Source organism: Urocitellus parryii, chromosome 9 (genome assembly GCF_045843805.1).
Source record: "Urocitellus parryii isolate mUroPar1 chromosome 9, mUroPar1.hap1, whole genome shotgun sequence".
Lineage (NCBI taxonomy): Eukaryota > Metazoa > Chordata > Mammalia > Rodentia > Sciuridae > Urocitellus > Urocitellus parryii.
Genome location: NC_135539.1, coordinates 79,806,667 through 79,827,630, shown reverse-complemented (window position 1 = coordinate 79,827,630; position 20,964 = coordinate 79,806,667). Strand labels below are relative to the sequence as shown.

Here is a 20,964-nt window from a genome sequence, read left to right as displayed (position 1 = left end):
CCTCAGTCAATCTCACTCAACTTCCAGTCTGTCTCACGGCTGGAAGCGGGCAAGGCAGGAGGTGTGTGGGTGGGTGGTAGGCGCTGCATGGTGAACAGAAAAGTCCCCTACCTGCTCGGCCAGGGTCCACAGCCTGTGGGGCTACAGCAGCAGGGGGGGAAACAGGAAGAGAGGAGAGGACACCAGACCAACAGAAACCAAAACAATCGACACAGACACACAAACAACACAACCCAACAATAAAAATGGGATGAAGAAAAGGGAGGGTTGGGAGGGGAGATGCAGAAAGCAGAGAACAAAGTAAAAAGAAGATCAAAAACAATGTCAAATATGGAAATCACTGAAATTAATCACTGTATCATTAAAGGCTAAAAAAAAAAAATTTAAAGATGTCAACATATCCACAGAGCAGCAGAGTACTAGATGATTACTTGGACACATGGACCAGAGTCATTTTTGGTAAATGAGGAAGATGCGTCATTACAGGGCAGTTTGATTTTCTGGTGTTTTCTGAGATTTCTCTGAGGGACGTGGAGTATGCATTTTAAAGCTGTTGACTTTCTTCATGGAAACATTATCAAACTTCTGATTATGATAATTAAGTCTATAAATTTTTATATCTAAAATTGTGGTAGCTATCCCTACTCATCTATAAAATTTGGTAAAAGAAAAGTAGCCATGCTGGGCACAGTGGCACATCCCATAATCCCAGGAGCTCAAGAGGCTGGAGCAGGAGGATCAACAGTTCAAAGCCAGTCTCAGTGAAAGTGAGGTGCTAAGCAACTCAGTGAGACCCTGTCTCTAATAGGACAGTGGATGTGGCTCAGTGTTCCTGAGTTCAATCCCCAGGTCCAAAAAAAAAAAAAAAAGCAGTAACAACACATTTGAATTGGGAAGGGCCAAGCTGCTGGGCTCTCACACAGTCCAGCTCAGCAGCCCCGAGGAATCATCTCAAGTGTCGGACACTACACAGTGCGGCTCCCTGGAGATGCACTCACTCCTCTTTTCCTCTCATCTCCATGGTTTGGGCACCTGCTTGCTGCTACATCCTCTCCAATCATGGTGGGAAGATTCCAGACAGCAGCTCAGGCCTGCTACTGGGATGCAACATGACCTTCCCTGGGCCACTTGGGTATCTTCTAACATTCCCAGGAAAGCAGAGAAGGCAGGTTTTCACAGTCACCTGCAGGAACACCCATGGTCCTTGGGTGCGATCACCCAGCTGCCCGCACACCCTACAACTACCAGGCAGACACCAGATCCTGGCAATCTTGTCTCGGGTTGTGGTTTGTTAATAATACCAGCTAAAAATTTACCTCTCAGGGCAGAGCGGAGTCTGTGAAAACAAGACTTAAAAAAAATTCTTATTCCATTTTTCTGCTACTAGTTCATTTGTGGTAGTTATAGCTCCTGCTCTCAGCATCTTTAAAAAAACAGGCAGGACGTGAAGAAAATAATTGGGTTAACTGTGTACACAGTCTGAAGGTGCAGGGGACTTTCACTGGGTATATTCAAGCCAAATGCAATGATTTAAATTTCCTTCATGACTCCTTGAAACCTAGATATTAATTGGGGGAAAAACAGTGTTCCACTCTAAATTATTCTGATTCACAAATTTTGATAAAATGGCTTAAGGAAACACTTCATAAAAAAGCCTGTGTTACTGGGCCCTCATTTTGCTTCTTATATACAGGCAGAAAACAATGACTACAGCCCTTGAGGTCTGAGTTAACAAAGAGGTTAAAGTACGGATGTTTCTCAGTTTCAAAAACCCAACAATTCAAAGTCCAGTTCCTAGACTTTCTAATTCCTAGACACATTAAGGAGTACAAACTCAATGAGATCTTCACATTGCTACAGAACTCAGGCCAGTACTTCCTTAAGTGAGGAGATTCTTACTAATAAATATAATTGTCCCTGAATATTTAAAAATCATCAAATAGTTGCAAAAAAAGCTATCCATTCCAACTAAAGTTTATTCCAAAGCAAAGAAAGCATTTTTGAAATCACAAGTTATGTTAATTAGAAAAGAGGATGAACCTTAAAATTCAACTGTGTGATAAAAACGTTATACATACTAAAGTTATTTTCTCACCAATATAAAAGTGTCATATCCATTAAGTATTGTTCATGAATAAACAAACCTTACCTTTCTTGCAGTTCTAGGGATCAAATCTAGGGCCTTAAATGTCTAAGCAAGCATTCTACCACAGGGCTACACACCCAAGCCCTTAACTGAACTGTATGTAAATCTCAGCTGAACGTATATAGACTCATATCCCAAATATCAGCAAAGAAAACCCTCGACAGGGGTGCTTATTGGAACACTTCAGCTGATCGTTGATTTTATTATTCAGTAATTCAGTCATTAATACAATTAAATACAAACACCAGGAATGAAACAAGTGGAAATTCATGGGGCAAACAGTCCCAAGGCTGGTATGGTGCTCGCCTGCCACCTTATGTCTGAGGAGACAAAAAAAAAGCCTCTATCATGTCCCCCAGGACCAGCAGCACTCTCCAGATTGAGATGGAAAATGCTACAAAATCTGGCCACTGCTCTATACTCCAATTTCTGAGAGCACTTCTCTATCCACACGAAAAGATGACAGGCGTGGAGGAGCTTCCGAGGTGCGCTGAGGGACCATTCGTAGGACAGCCACAGCAAGTCCCTGCCAAGCCCCCTGAGGAGGACCAGGACAAGAAGTCTCCGGCACAGTCCCGTCACCCCTCCCTTGCCGCACAACTCCAGCACTACCTGCCTTTCCTGCGACAGGGAAGGTGCACAGCACGAGATCCTGACCACCTTCCTGCCTCGGCAGCTGGCAGAGGGGCACTCCAGGGGTGCTCATAAAGTAGGCAAGAGCGCAATCACACACCAGCTTGCTGATTCTCTTGGTTTGACATTGGGGCGTCCATGTGGCTGTGTTCTGGTGAGGGTCTTCTGGGACCTGCACACATCCTCCCCGAGCATGTGCAGAGACAGAGGCTTGCTTCCTCCTGTTCCTCCTATGAGGACGCTAGCCCTACAAGATGAGAGCCTCACTTACTGCTACTGCCCCAATAAGCCATCTCCAAATATGGTCACACCAGGGGCGAGGGGCTTCAACATACAACATACTAACCCTGGGGGGTGTGAGAAGGTTCAGTCCAACCCAGGGCAGTTGGGAACAGTGTTCTTGAAATGTCAGATCAACTTGATTAGCATTTTCCGAATCTTTTATATGTTTATCACATTTTCCTGCTGTATTTTATCAATTGCAGAGCAAGGGATGTTAAAATTTCAGATGATTCAATTTGTCACCTTCCTCTTTGGTCACTTTGGCTTTGTGTATGCTGGGACTGAGTTTTGAGCTGCACATGCTTTAGGGTTTTGCCTTATTGATAAATCAGCCCTCTGACCCATGTCAAGTGCACACTTTCTTAGGCGAGGCTTTGGGTCTGGCACATCTATTCAGGGAGACAGTGAGGTCTTCTCATCCCAGCTTTGCCTTCACTGACAACCTAGCAACTTAGATGTGACGGTCAAGCACGTTCCTTATAACACCATGTGGGCAAGGCAAGTCATTTTTATTCAGTCTGAAAATCTCTGCCTTTTACCTGGAGTTTAGTTCATTTACACAATTTCCTCCCATTTTATAGGGGTGTGACACACAGGTTTCCACCTTGACTGTTTTCAAGTGTACAGTCCAGGGGCACTCAATACATTCAAAATGTCATGGCCAGTCTTTTCAGGCTGCCTTAAAAATACAACTTACAAATGACAAACACCAACTGCTCATGGTTGGAGGCTGAGAAGCCCAGGGTCAAGGTGCCCACAGCCTCTGACCTGATGACTCACTTTGTTTCCAAATGTACCTTCCAGCTGTGTCCTCAGGCAGCGGAAGAGTTGACAAGCTCCCTTAGGCCTCTTATATAAGGGTAATAAATAATCCCATCAACATGGCTCCACCCTCATGATCTAATCAGGGACTAAATTTCAACATGAATTTGGTGTGTGTGTGGGGGGGTACACACAAAACTTCCAGACCACAGCAATCACTATCATCTAGTTCATTTACTTTTATCATAGTTGATACAAAGGGCTGTTTTTATTGTTCCTTTCCTTCTTTCTGCTTTTATTCATGACCAGAAATTTTTGGAATAGCATTCTCTCTTCTAATGACCTTCTTTGTGCTAGTTTTTTAGTCATTGATGTAGAAATTTGTACCACTTCCTGTATCCGCCTTCACAGTGCACTCCACCAACAGTAAGACTCCTACAACAGTTGTCCATTTACCTCCCGTCTTGCCCCTTGAAGCCTTATTACTCCTACATAGATCAATGGCTCCATTTTTACTTTCTGCTTTGAATGGTTAATCATTTTCGAGGAATGTTAAGAAAATTTGTATATTTACATATGGATAGATCTTTAAAAATGCCATTTTTTAAATTGATTTATTATAGTTGTATGTAATGCTGGAATTTGTTGTTATATATTTGTATGTGCACACAATGTACTAGTATAAAAGTTTCTTTTGTATTGATCTCCTCTTGTATTTTTAATTCCCCTTACATATTTGGGCTTTGTTTCACTGTCTTTTTAGTCCTAAGGAATTTTTTTTTTTAGATTTTTTTTAAAGAGACAGTGAGAGAGATAATTTTTTAATATTATTTTTTAGTTTTCGGCAGACACAACATCTTTGTATGTGGTGCTGAGGATCGAACCCCGGCTGCATGCATGCCAGGCGAGCGCACTACCACTTGAGCCACATCCCCAGCCCCCTAAGGAATTTCTTAGCATTTCTTGTGATGCATATTTACTGATAAATTCCCTCAGATTTGCTGCTAACAAAAATGTATTTTTAGCTTCCATTCTGAAGGACATTTTACTGCATAATCACTCTTTTTAGCACCTTGAATATATCATTCCACTGGCATCCACAACTTCTGGTGAAAGCGTGGTGTCATTTTTTGTCACTTCCTTCTGGGGACAGTGTCTATTTTTGCAGGTGCTTTAGGCTGCTCCTCTCTCTCTGCATCTTCACAGTGATATGGCTAAGTTGGGGCTTCCTTTTTATTTTTTTCTGCTTGGAGTTCTTCAGTCTGTGGACTGACCTCTCACAGTCTTAGCCATTGTCTTCAAATCATGCTTCTAACCCCTTTTCTCTCACCTCTCCTTCGGGACTCCTATTGCACGTATGTTAGACCACTTGATGTTTTCTCACTGATCTCAGCCATTCTGTTCCATTTCATCTATTTCTTTTAGTGTTTCAGTTCAGAAAATTCCTACTGATGGGACTCCAAGGTCACTAAATGACTCTTTCCTCTGCTGTATCCACACGAACCATGGAGAATTTATTTCTAATGTTACAATGGTGTTCCTAGGATTTTCATTCAGTTCTTTCTTTTAAAAAAACAAATTTCCATCTTTGCAGTATCTCCTATTGCTTCTTGCCTGTCATATGCCTTTTCAACTAGCTTCTTTTTTTTTAAGTATAGTTTGATCAACTTCATTTACAATGATAATGACATCCATTTCTTTTAACAGTGACACAGGGTTACTTTCTATATTCTTCCTTTTTGTTTTTTAGTTATACATGACAGTAGAAAGTATTTTGGCAGAATACACACAAAGTATAACTTATTCTGTTGGGGTCCCATTCTTGTGGTTGTACACGATGTGTAGTTAGTTACCTGGTTGTGTATACAAATACAAGGCTAGGAAAGTTATGACCCATTAATTCTACTATCTTTCCTATTCCCCTTCCCTCTCCCTTCCCTTTGTCTAGTCCAATCTATTTCTATTATCCTCTTCCCCATATCCCTTCTTTTGGGTTAGCATCTACAAATCAGAGAATATTTAGGCTTTGGTTTTTTGGGATTGGCTTATTTCACTTCACATAACATCCTCCAGTTCCATTCATTTACCAGTAAATGCCATAATTTCATTCTTATTTACAGCTGAGTAATATTCCATTGTGTAATATACTACATTTAATTTTTTGTTTTAATTAGTTATACATGACAATAGAATGCATTTATGCACTTTAATAAATTAAATATAAAATACATCTAAATACATAGATGGGATATAATTTCTCATTTTTCTGACATTTTTAAATTGGTTGCTCAAAACATTACAATGATCTTGACATATCATATATCATACATTTGATTCAAATGGAGTATGAATTCTTATTTTTCCCATGTGTACAGATTGCAGGATCACATTGGTTATACATCCACCTCTATACATATTGCCATACTAGTGTCTGTTGTATTCTGCTGCCTTTCCTATCCCCCCTCCCCTCCCATCATCTCTCTCTACCCCATCTACTGTAACTCATTTCTCTTTTTTCCCCCCTTTCCCCTCACATCCTCTTATATGTAATTCTGTATAACAACGAGGGTCTCCTTCCACCTTCCGTGCAATTCCCCTTCTCTCCCCCATTCCCTCCCACCTCTTGTCCCTGCTTAATGGTAATCTTCTTCTCATGCTCTTCCTCCCTGCTCTGTTTTGAGTCACCTTCCTTATATCAAAGACATTTGGCATTTGTTTTTTAGGGATTGGCTAACTTCACTTAGCATAATCTGCTCTAATGCCATCCATTTCCCTGCAAATGCCATGATTTTGTTATTTTTTTAGTGCTGAGTAAAAAGTCACTTTTTTAATCCATTCATCTATTGACAGGCTTCTAGGTTGGTTCCACAATCTAGCTATTGTGAATTGTGCTGCTATGAACATTGATGTAGCTGTATACCTGTAGTATGCTCTTTTTAGGTCTTTGAGGAATAGTCTGAGAAGGGGAATAGCTGGGTCGAATGGTGGTTCCCTTCCCAGCTTTCCAAGGAATCTCCATACTTCTTTCCAAACTGGCCGCACCAATTTGCAGTCCCACCAGCAATGTACAAGTGTACCCTTTTCCCCACATCCTCACCAGCACTTGTTTGACTTTATAATGGCTGCCATTCTTACCGGAGTGAGATGGTATCTTAGAGGGTTTATAATTTGCATTTCTCTGATTGCTAGAGATGGTGAGCATTTTTTTGTGTACTTGTTGATTGACTGTATATTCTTCTCTGAGAAGTGTCTGTTCAGATCCTTGGCCCATTTGTTGATTGGGTTATTTGTTTTCTTATTGTTTAATTTTTTTAGTTCTTTGTTCTGGATATTAGGGCTCTATCTGAAGCATGAGGGGTCAGGGAAATGCTGGGTCTAAACCGATTTCTCTGGTAGGACCCGAAGGCAGGGAAAATCCTGCTCACCGTGGATCTGGCAGCCCAGGGCATCCACTGGTGCGATGGCCACTGAACCCACCCGCAGGGATCGGTGCATGGGCTGGCCTGCTCTGCAGCATTTGGCTGGGGCACAGTCGTGCCTGCTTTCCACACACTGTCTGTTCTACTTTGAGCTCAGCAGCTGTGAAAAGGCCATATGGATGGCAGGCCCAGATCCTTACTCTCTGACCCTTCAGTAAAGAGTGCCCAGTGAGGGCTCCTGCTTATTTGACGCGTGAGCCACAGAACACCAGGAAAGCGCTCAGACTGTGACGCCAAGAAGCCATTTCTCTTGGTGCCGCTGAACTCAATGAATGACCAGCTTGGTTCTGGTTTCTTGACTCAAGGCACAGACTACACCCAGGAATTTCTATGATTGTGATAAGCAACCATCTACTCCTGTGACACAAAACCAAAGCGTTGAAGCTTGTGATGTTACCTCAGATATTTCGTCATTGTGTACTGGGACCTTAAACTGTTCCCATGGTTATTCCCACATTCCTAAAGGTACCATTGGAAGGGGCCTTTGAGCACCTGGTACATCCAACACTAACTGTCCAGTGCGGTGACCTCCAGCTCCTTGCTCACACCAAACATCCAAAAGAGTTGATGGATGAACGTTCAACACCCTTCTCTCCCTTTCAGAGAGTCTGTTCATGGAAAGGAATTTCACAGTCTTTTCTACACGTAGCAGAACTGGAGGAGGAGTCAACATCACCTAGAAAACCCTCAACTGGAAACCTCAGCTTGTTTCCATCTTGGACAGCGAGTGTGTTCACGCAAGTAAAAGTGAGGCTGCATTACGGTGGCTTTTTTGAGGGGAAGGGTGGAGAGATGTGTCAGAATGGGAATGTGGGTTGACGCTGGGCAGCTGAAGGTGCCGTCTGTCATTCCTTTTTTTGTCAACAGGCATCTCAATTCTTGCTATATTGGGAACTCCCCCATTTTTTGAGGCCTGCTGAACACAGAGCCCCTCAACAGAACTCAAGGTCCCAGAAGCAGAGGCTCTCTTCCCAGCTGTCGTGGAAGCTGAGGTGGGGAGATAAGAGAACCCTGCCATGGCCAGAAGAAACCACTAGCCTCTGGCTTCCGGCATTGAAGGGGTCTTAACAGATGGAGGTGCAGGGGAGGCTGGGCCAGGATGGGGTGCAAGAGCCGGCTTAGGGCACAGCTGCCCTTCAAAGGCCACTGTGACATGCACAAGCCACTCTTGCTGCCCAGCCCCGACACTGGCCCTCCAGCCCCCTTGTGAATGGAGAGCTGCCTAGTGATGTTCTAGTACATTCCTTGAAACTTAAATTGCTGGAGGTGGTTTCTGTTGCTTATAAATTAGAATGCCGGCTGATACACTGAGTGATTGAGAATACAGTTTCCGTGATCTCAAATATTAGTTTCCATTATCTGGGACAACATGTATCAGTAGGAGAGGATGTAAAAATGTCAGCCGAATGTGACTAATTCCCTAGAGCACACAAACCCCTGACAATATCTTATTTATTTTTACTTTCCTTATCTAAAAGCGATGGGGTAGGAGGAAACAAGTGAGCTGAAAGTTCACATTAATGAAAGTCTTGGAAATATTTGAGAATTGCTTAAGATTTATTCATTTTAACAATGACAACTTCTATCACCCGAGTATTTGTATTTTCCTTTGTGCAAGTTTTGAGACTGATGATTGACTAGAACTACTATTATTGATTTAATCAGATGAAGCCATTTTAATGAAACGTTCATCTCAAATAACCATTGTTTTTCTATGCAATAAATATCAAAGCTCCTCTATAAGTTTTTTACTTAATAAAGAAACAACTGCTGAGTGCAGTGGTGCAGTCCTGTAATCCCATTAACTGGGGAGGATGAGGTAGAAGGATCCCAAGTTTGAGGCCAACCTCAGCAACCTTGAAAAGACCCTCAAGTTGGCAAGACCCTGTCTCAAAATAAAAAGCATAAAGAACTAGAGATGTGGCTGAGCAGTAAAGTGTCCCTGGTTTAATCCCCAGTACCAAAAAAAAAAAAAAAAAAAAAAAAAAGGAAGAAAAAAGAAACAGGTCTCTTGTAGAAAATAGAAAACCTCCCTTCCCTTCCTCTGCTGGAAGGAGAATGGAAATTTTTCTGTCACATATCTAACGCAATCGAAGACCTTCCAGCTTTTATTTTTAAAGAGGAATTGTGGCTGTGAGAAATGTCTTTTCAAACAGAGGTTAATAAACATGTGACACGATTTCATAGTACTATGAAAATTTTCTGTTAAAGCCAATTAAACACAGCTCCAACATCCAATTTCATCATAAATTCAACAAATGAAATGAAGTCATTTTTACAGCTCAACATGCTGGGGAATGAATGACATTCCTAAGGAATGCAAATGGCACCAACTTCTCCATTTCTTTCCGTTTTTACTTCACAGCTTTGTTGGGAAAGTTCACTCAAGGGCCTTCATTATTCTTGTGTTAAAATGAAATGACTCAACTTTCCCCCAATGGATGTTGGAGGCTCTAATAAGATTCTCTCTGACTTAAAGAGTCCAAAGCATTTGTTAGAGACTGCACTGCAGGGTTTTTTGTGCGAACGTCTTTTTGCTTAAGGAGCAGTACTTCCTCTTTGAGCTGAAAATGCTCAGGAAGCTTGAAGAACAGCAAATCCTTGGTTTTCACTTGCAAAGAAGAGTTACATACAATGCTGTGGCTTTTATGTGGTGGCAGTTCACACCATGAGCTCATTTTGCAGAAAATTCAGTAGTGCCATGTGCTTGTCACTCAGGAGACCGGGCTCTAATCAAATAAGTACTCATTTAATGTGTGATGTGACTCATGTTCAAATGCACAGGACTGATGGCTAAAACAATCAACTTTCAATACCTTTATGAAACTTACATCAAGAAGTAACTACATGACGTGAAAGTACCCTCAGTGGAACTGGGTCCTCCAGGACAGAAGACACCCATGTCGGAAGTTCTAAGACATGGCAGAGGTGAAGCCAGTGGAAGGGATGCTGGGATTCAGAAGAGGGAAACCCTTGCAACCAGAGGAATCTGGAAAGATTTGGAGGGGACCCGAAGGAGAAGTGGCTCTCTCCAGCTGAGGACAGCGCAAAGTCCATTTCAGGCAGAGGACAGCATGAATCTGGGTGTTGGGAAGCAAAGGCACCAACAACTGTGGTAGAGAAAGGAGTTGGGCCTCAGTTGTATAACTGGGAGACACTGGAGGCTGGACAGTGCAAGAACCAGAGAGCCGCTGGAGAGGACTGTGTTTACCAACCCCTCACTCATCCCTGAAGAGCTGGAAGATGTCATCAATCAGGTGGGTTCTGAAAAGTGCTTATCAGTGTCTGATCAACATTGGCAAAATTGATCCCCACCCCCCCAGGTGTAAATATTACACATTAAGTGCTTATTAAGGCCTTTAAGTTCTGAAAAAACAAAAACCAACCAACAAAAAAACCCATGAGCTGTGTACCAGCCTTCCCCAGAGACCAAGAAATCCTTCTCAAACTGATACCAACAGAACACCGACCCCAAAAGACATACTTTGTAAGCCCTTGAATGTGTGGACGGGGCTCCATTTGTCTACACCATTGCTTAGCTAACTACCTACCCCAGAGGTAATATCTCCTCCCTAGTTCTAAACCAGGTGCTCTACCGAAAGCTCCATCACACGTAAGCTCTGTTGGGGAGCATAGTGAATGTTGCAGAAAAAGCCGTGCTGTCACAAACAGCGGATCAACTGCAAACAAACATTCCCCTGCACTCAGCTCGCACACACTGGCAATTCTGTGCAAGGGGAAAACTAAATTTTTCAATGTCCTTAAATTAGGCATAAGCTGGAAATTTAGAGAGCATCCTTTGTGTTTCTAAGTTTACACATTAAGTGATTCCTGTAATTATCTCCGGGTACTTGGATTATATGAATGTTATTCATTAGCTAATTTGTATTTTTGGATTTTGTTTTCTAAAATAAATACTCCTAAGAAAAGAAACTCAATTTATATAAAACCCAAACATTTCTGGTTATCTTCCTTACTGCACATTTACTATGGTCAGGTTCTACAGTAACAGCTACAGGAACAAGAGAAGGTACTTCTACTCTCCAGAACTTGGGTTATGTCTCCTTTGCCTTTTTGACAGTATCATGTTTTTAAATTCTGCAACAATTAAAAGAAAACAAACGTTTCCAGGACCAGTCTTGCCTCAAGGCTTTTGGACTTCCTGCAATTCCATCCCTCTGCAGTGTCCCCGAGAGCTTCCTGCACTACCCCTCCAATGTGACTCCCTATGTTCAAGTCACTTTTCATCCCTTTACCTTCTCACTGCACAATAACCTCTGTAGACTGAGGTATCTCATAGGAAGAGCTCAAAAAGGAAGGGAATAGCCAAGATGGTCAAGAAATGGACCAATAAAGAAAAAAAATTGGAGGGGCCACCACAATGACTACAAAGCCACCTGCTAGGAGCTGCCTCCCTATGACCTATGTCACAGGAAAGCAGCTTTGCTATTCCTTATTTTGCACTGTTGCCATAGCAGCAAGATCCTCAACGTGCTCAGCACCACGAAACTCTCCCTGAAGAAATTCCTGTCTGTATGCCTGAGACTAAGTCAATGACAGCAGAGGTCTGAGTGAAGTGTTACCCTACCACAAAAGGTAAAGTGCTGCAGGACAGAGTAAGTGTTTTGAATGCTGGTTATGAACAATGGATACAAATGCAACTCCAATTAGAAAAGAAAAAAACAAGTGTGTACTGAGCACAGGCACTTGACTGAAAGCTCCTGTGTAGGTTAAGTATCAGCTGAGGACTGTACATGGAGGCTGAGCTGCCCATTATTCAAAGCTACTCTCTCAACTCAGGCACTTGTTGGTGTCAATGACACTCACCTGCAAGCAAATCGCCAGGTTCACTCTACAGCCAAACGAGGTGCTGACAGCCCGCGGGTGGAGGCCCAGGTCCTTGAACAGCTTAGAGAAGGACTGCGTGAGGGCGATCCGAGGCCGTTCTTCTGCCACCACCACACAGGTCCTCACTCGGGACAAGTCCAGTCCTCGTGCCTAGAAATAAGGACAGTGACGCTAATGTGGCCTTTGACTTAGCTGCGTGTACGTTGGTGTCCCTAGGTGTCTCTACTCAAAGCCTCAGGAGCAAGGGGTGAATCAACTCAGCTCCACATTGCCAGGGCTGTCCGAACCCATGCTGTTGATTAAACTGGTCCAGGATGCCCTTGTAAAAGAAATCGACACAGATTTTCTAATTCTCAAAGACGCTACCGCCATATTATAAATGCTAGGAAGAGGCAAAGCAAGAATCGTGGTGAGGAAAAGCAGCTTCCTTGGTGAGGTGGCTGGGGAGTGAGCAACAGCAGGCCTCTGCTCTCTGTGAGCTGAGATTCACAAGGACACTGCAGAGAAGTGAGGACCCCCATCTTCAAAACAGCAACACAAAACTGGAAGGTTCAGACAACGTCCCCACCAGGTGGACAAGGTCACTGATCAGCGCTCCCGAGTGGCTTGTTCTCATGCACATGGTTCAGCTCACTCAATTACTGCAGCAAATTCACACAGCTGAGTAAGACACCCAGCTCAAGGGAGGGATGCTAGTGATGGATTTGCATCTGAAAGTGGTGCATGTTGGCAACTTGGAGAGGACGCCAGGGGTGTGCAGAGGGGGACTACCAAACCCAGCGGCTCCATCCTGCCATACTCCTCAAGGTGCTCTCATCCTGGCACAGAGGTAACCAGCAAGGGTCCCCATACAGGAGGAAACATTTCTAGACAACTGTGTATGTGCACGCACGTGCGCTTGAGTGCCTGCATGTGCAGGGCTGGAATCGAGCCAGGTTCTTGTGCATGCTAGGCACATGCTTCACCACCCAGCTACATGGCCAGCACTTAAGTTTGACAGTGAAGTAGGATATATGATCATGTACCTAGTTACACAGGAAAATTGAAATCTGGGCGATACCAGTCACATATTTGTACACGTAAAGGTCAGAGGCAGTGCACCACCAGGTTTGTGACAGAGTCTGGAGCTAGAGATTAGGAATTTGGCTCCAAGCTTATGAAGGGTAGGAATGTGGGAAGGTGCTCAACTTCCCTGAACCAGAGTTTCTCATCTTTAAAATGGAGACAACAATGGTTCCTTACTTAGTATCATTCAATTATAATATTTGATTTCAATAACTTATAGATATACCCATATACCCAACAAGGTCAGTCCGTGAAAATGTACTCAATCATTTCACAATGCAACACAGGTGGATATGAGAAATAATGTCTTACAACTTTTCCCTGTGTGTATAACCTCAAATAAACATTCATATAGCTTAATATCAAAGCTGTTTTAGATTTTGTTTTCCTGCTGAAACTAAATATTGCCTGAATAAGAAAACAATGCAGGAGATACAGATGCACTGCTTTGTTGTATGTACTCCGTGTATGTATGTGTGTATGTGTATGTGTGTGTGTGTGTGTGTGTGTGTGTGTGTGAATACCAATATTATCCAAGGACCTACACACTAGACATGTGCAAACAGTGAATGGTGGGTTGGCTTATAATCAAAACAGGTCATCTCAGTACCCCCCCCTTAGTTATCTGGAACTATTTAATTTTCCACAAAAATGTCTATTAAAATATTTTTCACTAAGACAGGGAAATATTACTATTCTTACATAATGTTAGTAAAAGAAAAATCTCAACTCTATTCATGCAACTGTAAAATGTATTTTGGGTAGGGACCAGTCCTTCAAAACAGTCTTCCAAGGCAAACAAAAGTGAGGAGCAGCCAGGTGCAGTGGCATACGCCTGTAATCCCAGGGCTCGGGAGGTTGAGGCAGGAAGATCAGAAGGATCGTGAGTTCAAAGCCAGCTTCAGCAACAGCAAGGTGCCAAGCAACTCAGTGAGACCCTGTCTCTAAATAAAATACCAAATATGATTGTGGATGTGGCTTAGTGGTCAAGTGCCCCTGAGTTCAGTTCCCAGGAAACCAGCCCCCTCTCCCAGTGAATTCAAGCCTTTCTAGTTAAATACCAGTATCAAATAACAAACTTAACTCACACAACAACAACAAAAAAACAAATTTAGGATATTTCAAGTAGAAATGGGAATTAAAACATCAACATTTTACACTCTTGCTTATAATTTATAACAGTGGGAAACTATTCATGGCAACCAGTAAGCCTGAGTTGGCAAATTACACCTTGGCTCTTTGAAGGACTGTCCTAACCCATCTGCCAGAGTCCCCTCTGGGGACAAGCGGGCTCTTGTGCACTCTTGAGCTCAGGCTGGGCATGCAACAGCTTACCTTGAGGGATTCTGTCTGGGAGCCCAGCCCCTTGGTGCAAAGCTCCATCACCGAGTATGAGCAGAACGTGTCCCGCACCTTGTACTGACTCACAGCTAGCAGCCACAGTGCAGGATTGGTCTCCAGCTCTGAGGGTGGGATCAGAATGGACTGGTGCCCAGAGTACACACTGTAGAGACAGGACAGGCCATCAGGGTAGTGCTCAGCGAGGTGGGAAAGTTAGGGCAACATTCACCTCAGAAAAGGGAGGACTTTGAACAAGCCCCTTGTGTCATTTGTAGGACAGGGACAGTAAAACCAACTCCATAAAAGGAAATCATGGTTTTGAAGACATTCCAAGAAACACGGAAGGCCTACAGGAATTATAATGCAGGTATTACCACTGGGAACGCTATTCAAAACATCTAAAAGCTACAAGACTGTTGGGTTTCTCTCAATGCTGCTGAATTAACAAAGTGGACCTCTTCTATAGGGGACACAGGCACCATGTTCTGGTAGAAAGTTTGGAAAGTTCAGAACAGGAGCTCTTGAACCACAGATGTGGCTTGTATTTTGTTAATACAGCTCGTTGGGGAACAAGGCTGCAGCCTGTTATGTCTAAATATTGGCTCCAGCAGCTTTAGGCTGACTGGTTGGAGTGGAGAACACAGGAGCTAAAATTTTGATAAATGCCCATTTAAGAAAACCTATGCCTTCCCCAGTTTAGAATACCGAGAATTCCAGAGTCAAAGAAAATTAAGACAATTCAAGGAAGATAGTTGCTGAAACTTTTAGGTATAGATTTTTACTTTTAAATGATTCAAAGAAATCATACAACAGAAAAACTAAGGAAAATACAACGATTCTTTAATTTTATCTCCATATTAGAGGAATGAGGAAAATAATGGATGTCACTCAAAATAAAATATTCTAAATAAACCAACTTTTAAAATTTAAATAAAAGAATTTCTGGCTATATAAAATTCATACGTGAAATAGCACATTAGGCCACATTCCCTGCTATAATACTAAAGCTATTTCTTCTTTAGTGCAGCCAATCTCATTTTATGATTTCCAAAATTGTTAGCAGGAATCCACCCTGTTCAAGGATGTAAGGAAGATGGCCCACACAATCTCCTTCAAGGAGGACCCTGCATATGAAAAGCTATTCTTCAGGGAATGTCATGACAAAGGACATCCTGGGGCAAGTTTCCATGTCTCTTTATTTCTCTATTCCCAAGTTTCATTTATTTTTGTCAAAAGGGAGTATTGCAAACTGACCCTTTTGTGTGGCCTGTACGGGAAGGAACACCAAACCTCAAGTTATCTCTCAGCTGTAAATAGGCTATTTTGTCCTAATTTTCAGTATTGTGGTAAAAAACAATCCCAAACATAAATTTACCATTTTAGCTATTTCTAAGTGTACACTTCAGTGGTGGGTGTGCATGTGGACACACAATATCTTCCCACCATAAAACAGCGGATCTGGCACATGCTGCAACGTGAATAAACCTTGGAAACATGATGCAGAGTGAAATAAGCTGGACAGAAGAACCAAATATTGCACAATTCCACTCTTATGAAGTATCTAGAACACGCCAACTCAGAAAGTTGACTGAAGAATGCTGGGAGGACGGAGGAAGAGGGACAGATTCAATTTGGAGTAAAGAAAGCAAACTGAAAACACTGGTTATGGTTGCATATCATCGTGAACCTAATTGACACACTGAAGTGTGCACCTTTCATTGGCACCAGCAACACACCTAAGGGATGAGTGCCATCTTTCCCCCCAGACCTGGGCCCTGTTGTGGAGACGGAGGTCCTGAGACCCTGGCAAAGTGGCCTCATCTCAGTGTCTACCTGGAGCCGGGCAGCACAGAGGAGGACTTCCCACCTGCACTGGGTTCACTGGAATTGATGTCCCACCTCTTGGAGGCCTCCATCTTTGTCTTGTTCACTGTTGCTTTGGGGCACAGTACTCCAGAATTAGCCTACAAACTATGTATGACTTTGAGAAATGACTTCTCTCTTAATTTGACTATCATTTCTATGTTGTTCCCAAATTTTACTTTATACATGTCATTATAAGGAGACCCAAAAGGAAAAAGATGAAACACAAATGACCTCCTACTTTCTGGAGAGCGTGTCTCAGGATTAAGGATTTGCTTAATCAGGACTGTTGGTACACAAGAGGCTGAACACTCAGAGTAAATTACAGGCTGGATAATTTCAGGCATATTTGCAAAAATCCAATACAGTTTCATTTGCCTCTTCACCCCCATAAAAGGGAAGTCAAAGTACGGAAAAATTGATAAATACCGACAAAGCAAAACCTGACTCATGAGCTTTCCACTTGGCCTGTATCTTGCCCAATCCAACTAATGCTGACTGATTGTTGCACTTATTAGCCAGTATTGATTTTTTTGGCACTGGTGATAAATATCCCTATGGACAAGACTAACATGTTTAATAGCAGGTTGCTTATTCTGATAACATTATTTTCTAAGAGTTTCTGGAAACTCAGCTAGTTTAATTTAGATCTTAATTCCATAATAAAACACTTAAACTTTCTGGTATGTAACAAAAACTTACAGAGAAGCAAATCAATGATTCCAGATTATTCAATTAACTCAGGTGAAAACAGCCACACCTCTCTCCAGCGGGCTCACGGGCTGGGCCTCCTGAAGGCAGGCTTGCTGCTGGAAGGCCCCTGGTCTCGAATGCTTTTCAATTATTCCACTGTCACACCTTTCCATTTTAAAACCACCAGCTTCATTTAGGCATACTTCCCATACCATAGAACTCACCACATTAAGAGTAGAATAATAATTTTTAACAAATTTGCAGTTATACAATTATCACCAGTGCTGGTGTAAATCATTCTCATCACTCTAAAGATAGTCCCTGTGTGTTTGCCATCAATACAGCCAAACCTAGCCCTGGTCTCTGTAAATTTGCCTTTTCTGATTCCATATAATCACAGAGCATTGAGTCTGACTTCATTCACTTAGCATCATGCTTTTGAAGCCCCCTCTCCCCAAATACTCTGCAGTAGTATTCCACCGTACAGATGACGAATCTTGTTGGTCCATTTTTCTGCTTGCGGACACATGTATCCAGCCCCATCCAACTTCCTGGTTTGGACCAAGGCTTTGGGGAACAGTTGTGTATCAAGTCTTTCTGCAGACACACAATTTCCTATCTCAGAGAGAAGCCTAGACTAGGTCTGCAGGGTCATATGGTAAACTCACATGTAACTTTTAACTCAAACTGTGGTTTCCCTATTCTTATCAACAATGTGTGACAATTCCCGTTTTTCCACACACATGGTTATGACTGCTTTGTGGCGTGAGTTTGCAGTTAGAAATGCTCAACTTTTGGTTATACCTGTTCTAGTGCATGTAAAGTACCTCACATGGTTTCACCTTTTATTGCCTTAATGCTAGACATCTTCTCATGAGCTTGTTGGCCATTCATATGTGGGTTTTTTTTGTGTTTTTTTTCCCTTCTTTTGAGAGTGAGGGAGTACTGGGGATTGAATCCAGGAGCACTTAGCCACATCCCCAGTCCAATTTTCGGGTCTTGTTGAGGTGCTTAGGGTCTTGCTAAATTGCCGAGGCTGGCCTTGAGCTTACAATCCTCCTGAGCTGCTGGGATTGTAGGTGTGTACCCAGCTTATATGTATCCTTTTGGTGAAATACCTATTGAAACATCTTGCCCATGTTTAAATCGTTGCTTTTATTCTTGAATTTTACAGTGCTGGTTAAAGAACTTTACCAGATGATTTGCAAATACTTTTTCCATGGCTTGCCTTTTAATTTTCTTAATGTCTTTTGATATGCTAAAGTTTTTGAGTCTAATTTATCAATATTTTCTATGTATTAAGCCTTTGCTGTCATATGTAAGATATTTCTGCCAACCTCAAATTAGTAAGATTTAATCCTGTGTTTCCTTCTAAAATTTTTAAATTTTTGCTTATACCTCATTGAAGTTAATTTATGTATATGATGTATAATAAAGATTTAAATTATCTACCTATGTCCAATTTTCCTAGCTTCATTTGTTAAAAAGATTATCTTTTCTGCCAGTGGTGCATGCCTGTAATCCTAGCAGCTCAGGACGCTGCTGCAGGAGGATCAAAAGTTCCAAGCCAGCCTCAGCAACTAAGCAAAGCCCTAAGCAACTCCTTGAGACCCTGTCTCTAAATAAAATATAAAAAGGACTGGGGATGTGGCTCAGTGGTTAAGGTACCAGGGTTTGAACCCAGGGGCCCTTATCTCTTCCCTAGTGAATCACTTTGGTACCTTTAAAAGGGGGGGGGGACTTATAAGGGTTTATTTTTAGACTCTCAATTTTGTTTCAATGACATGTATCCATCCATCCAAGTCTATTTGATGCTAGTACCAAATTGTCTTGGTGACTGTAGCTTCCCAGTAATTTTTGAAATCAGGAAATGGTATTCTGGTAGTCCGAGTTCTCCAATTTTGTTATTCTGTTTCAAAATTATTCCGACAATTCTACAAAAGGGGTCCTTTTATCCCTTTTAGGATCATCTTGTCTATTTCTATAAAAAAGCATGCTGAGGTTTTGATAGGGATTATTCTGAACCTATGAATGCATCTGGGAAGAATTGCCCTTTTAATATTGAACCTTCCAGGGCATGAATATGAACTATCTGATGTGCTTTACAACACACACCTGATCTTAGAAAACATTTTGCAATAACTCATTATATAAACAATCTTCTGTTTTGTGATTAAAGATGGTTTTAGGATGGAAATAGTTTTACTTTCATATACCTACAAAATTACAGAAAATTTCCTAGTCAAAATAACTTTAAATTTCTGAATCATTCAATGGTAAATCAAAAAACCAATGTCCATTCCACCAAAAAAAATGCTTCTGGGGGCATTTCCAACCAATATGTATATTTTCCTCCATAAACCAATCAAACCATCAAAATTTGAACACTGATATGCTTCTCTTATCCAAGTTCAGACCCTGTTCAAGCTTCTCCAGTTGTCCCAATTACAGCTCTTACAGTGAAAGGGTCCATTTCAGACTCTCACATACTTAAGCTGTTGTCTTTCAGATTCTTTTCCCCATATGATTTTTCAGGGTTTCCTCTGCTCTGGGACACCAAGGTTTGTGACAATTTCAGGCACTCCTGTTGAGTGTCCCCCAACTGTGTGTGATATTTCCATGTCACTAGATACGGATGAGCAAGAGTGACGCCTTGTCCTCTCCTGGCCTGTGGAGTGGCTCAGACACCTCCGCACCACTACCAGTGGCTTTGGCTCTGGTCACTAGTGCATAGCTTCTCCAACCTCAAGTTTCTTACCCCTTTATTTTGTGCATCGATACCACAGACATTCTTGCTCCTTATCATGCATTCAATTTCCTCATCTCTTTAAATAGTTAATTTCCTATTTTATTCAAAATATTCTAAATTGTTGTGATCTTTATTTTGACGCAAAAGTTGTTCCCAATTTGCCCAGTGGGAACTTTCAAACTAACATTCTGTCCTTGTGACATAGCCCCATCATTCTTTGAGCCTTTCCTTGCTTTCTAGCTTAAAATGACATTTCAAGGTCATTTTGTACATGCTCTTTCTGAAGTTTGAAATCAGCCACTTCTTGAAGAAGCCCTAGTCTACTTTAGAAGAAAACGGTATTTAATAGTTAAGATACTTGCTTAATGTGTTCATTGCTCCTGGGGAATGGCTGCTTCCAGGACTTGTCATGGACAGGGCTGTGGAACACATGCACATATATTCATATATACAGAGCACTGCTGCATTTCTAACCTTAGCAGTATCTGCTGAAAAGCATGTGTTTACATCAGGCCTAACTGCAAGCCAGCTTCAAAGACAACTGTATTTTCGTTCTGAATTTATAACACCCTTTTCCAACATGGAGGAATCTGGCTTTCATTATTCTTATCACTTATTTTTAATCCCCTTGCATGAAGCCAGTCTGCCCCCATGCTGCTGCTGACCTCCATTATTCCTCTCCTGCCTGGCTCCCCACCCCATGCCAGCTGCCTCTTGGTGTGCATGCTCTCTTCCTCCTCCTCCTGGGTGCTGTCACCCTCCCTTCCCTGCCTGCTGTGGACCTTCATGGCCTGCAGAATGAGGCCTCCCCAAATTCATACCTCAGTGTTTTAGTGATCGACCATCTGAAACCCAAGGCTTTTCTTTTTTAAAAGAAGGTCCTTTAGGATTTTAGAAAACATAGAAACCTATAGCAGTTATACACTTATTTTCATTGTTGCAGGGCCAATCAGAACACTGCTTCTGAGACTTTTGAATGAATTTGCTGGAAAGACGATTATTCAACCAAGATTCAGTGCAACCTGCACAACCCCTTAAAGACTCTCAGTTCTTATGTCTCACAGGAAGAGCTTTCCTTCATACAAGGAGACTGGCTTCATACA

At 42.1% G+C, this 20,964-nt stretch overlaps 1 protein-coding gene across 4 annotated transcripts in view; it reads right to left on the bottom strand.

The window, feature by feature from the left end:
- Dip2c (disco interacting protein 2 homolog C) overlaps window positions 1-20,964 on the bottom strand; it is a 365,692-nt gene that overhangs the window by 29,143 nt on the left and 315,585 nt on the right. For 2 of the 4 annotated variants that reach the window (XM_026412392.2, XM_026412412.2), the window contains 3 exons: window positions 14,551-14,719; window positions 12,130-12,300; window positions 112-141 (listed from right to left, as the gene is read on the bottom strand). In XM_026412392.2, the coding sequence (XP_026268177.2) occupies window positions 112-141; window positions 12,130-12,300; window positions 14,551-14,719 (370 nt within the window). The remainder of the gene's footprint in view (window positions 1-111; window positions 142-12,129; window positions 12,301-14,550; window positions 14,720-20,964) is intronic. The other 2 variants (XM_026412402.2, XM_026412420.2) reach the window with 1 other exon arrangement.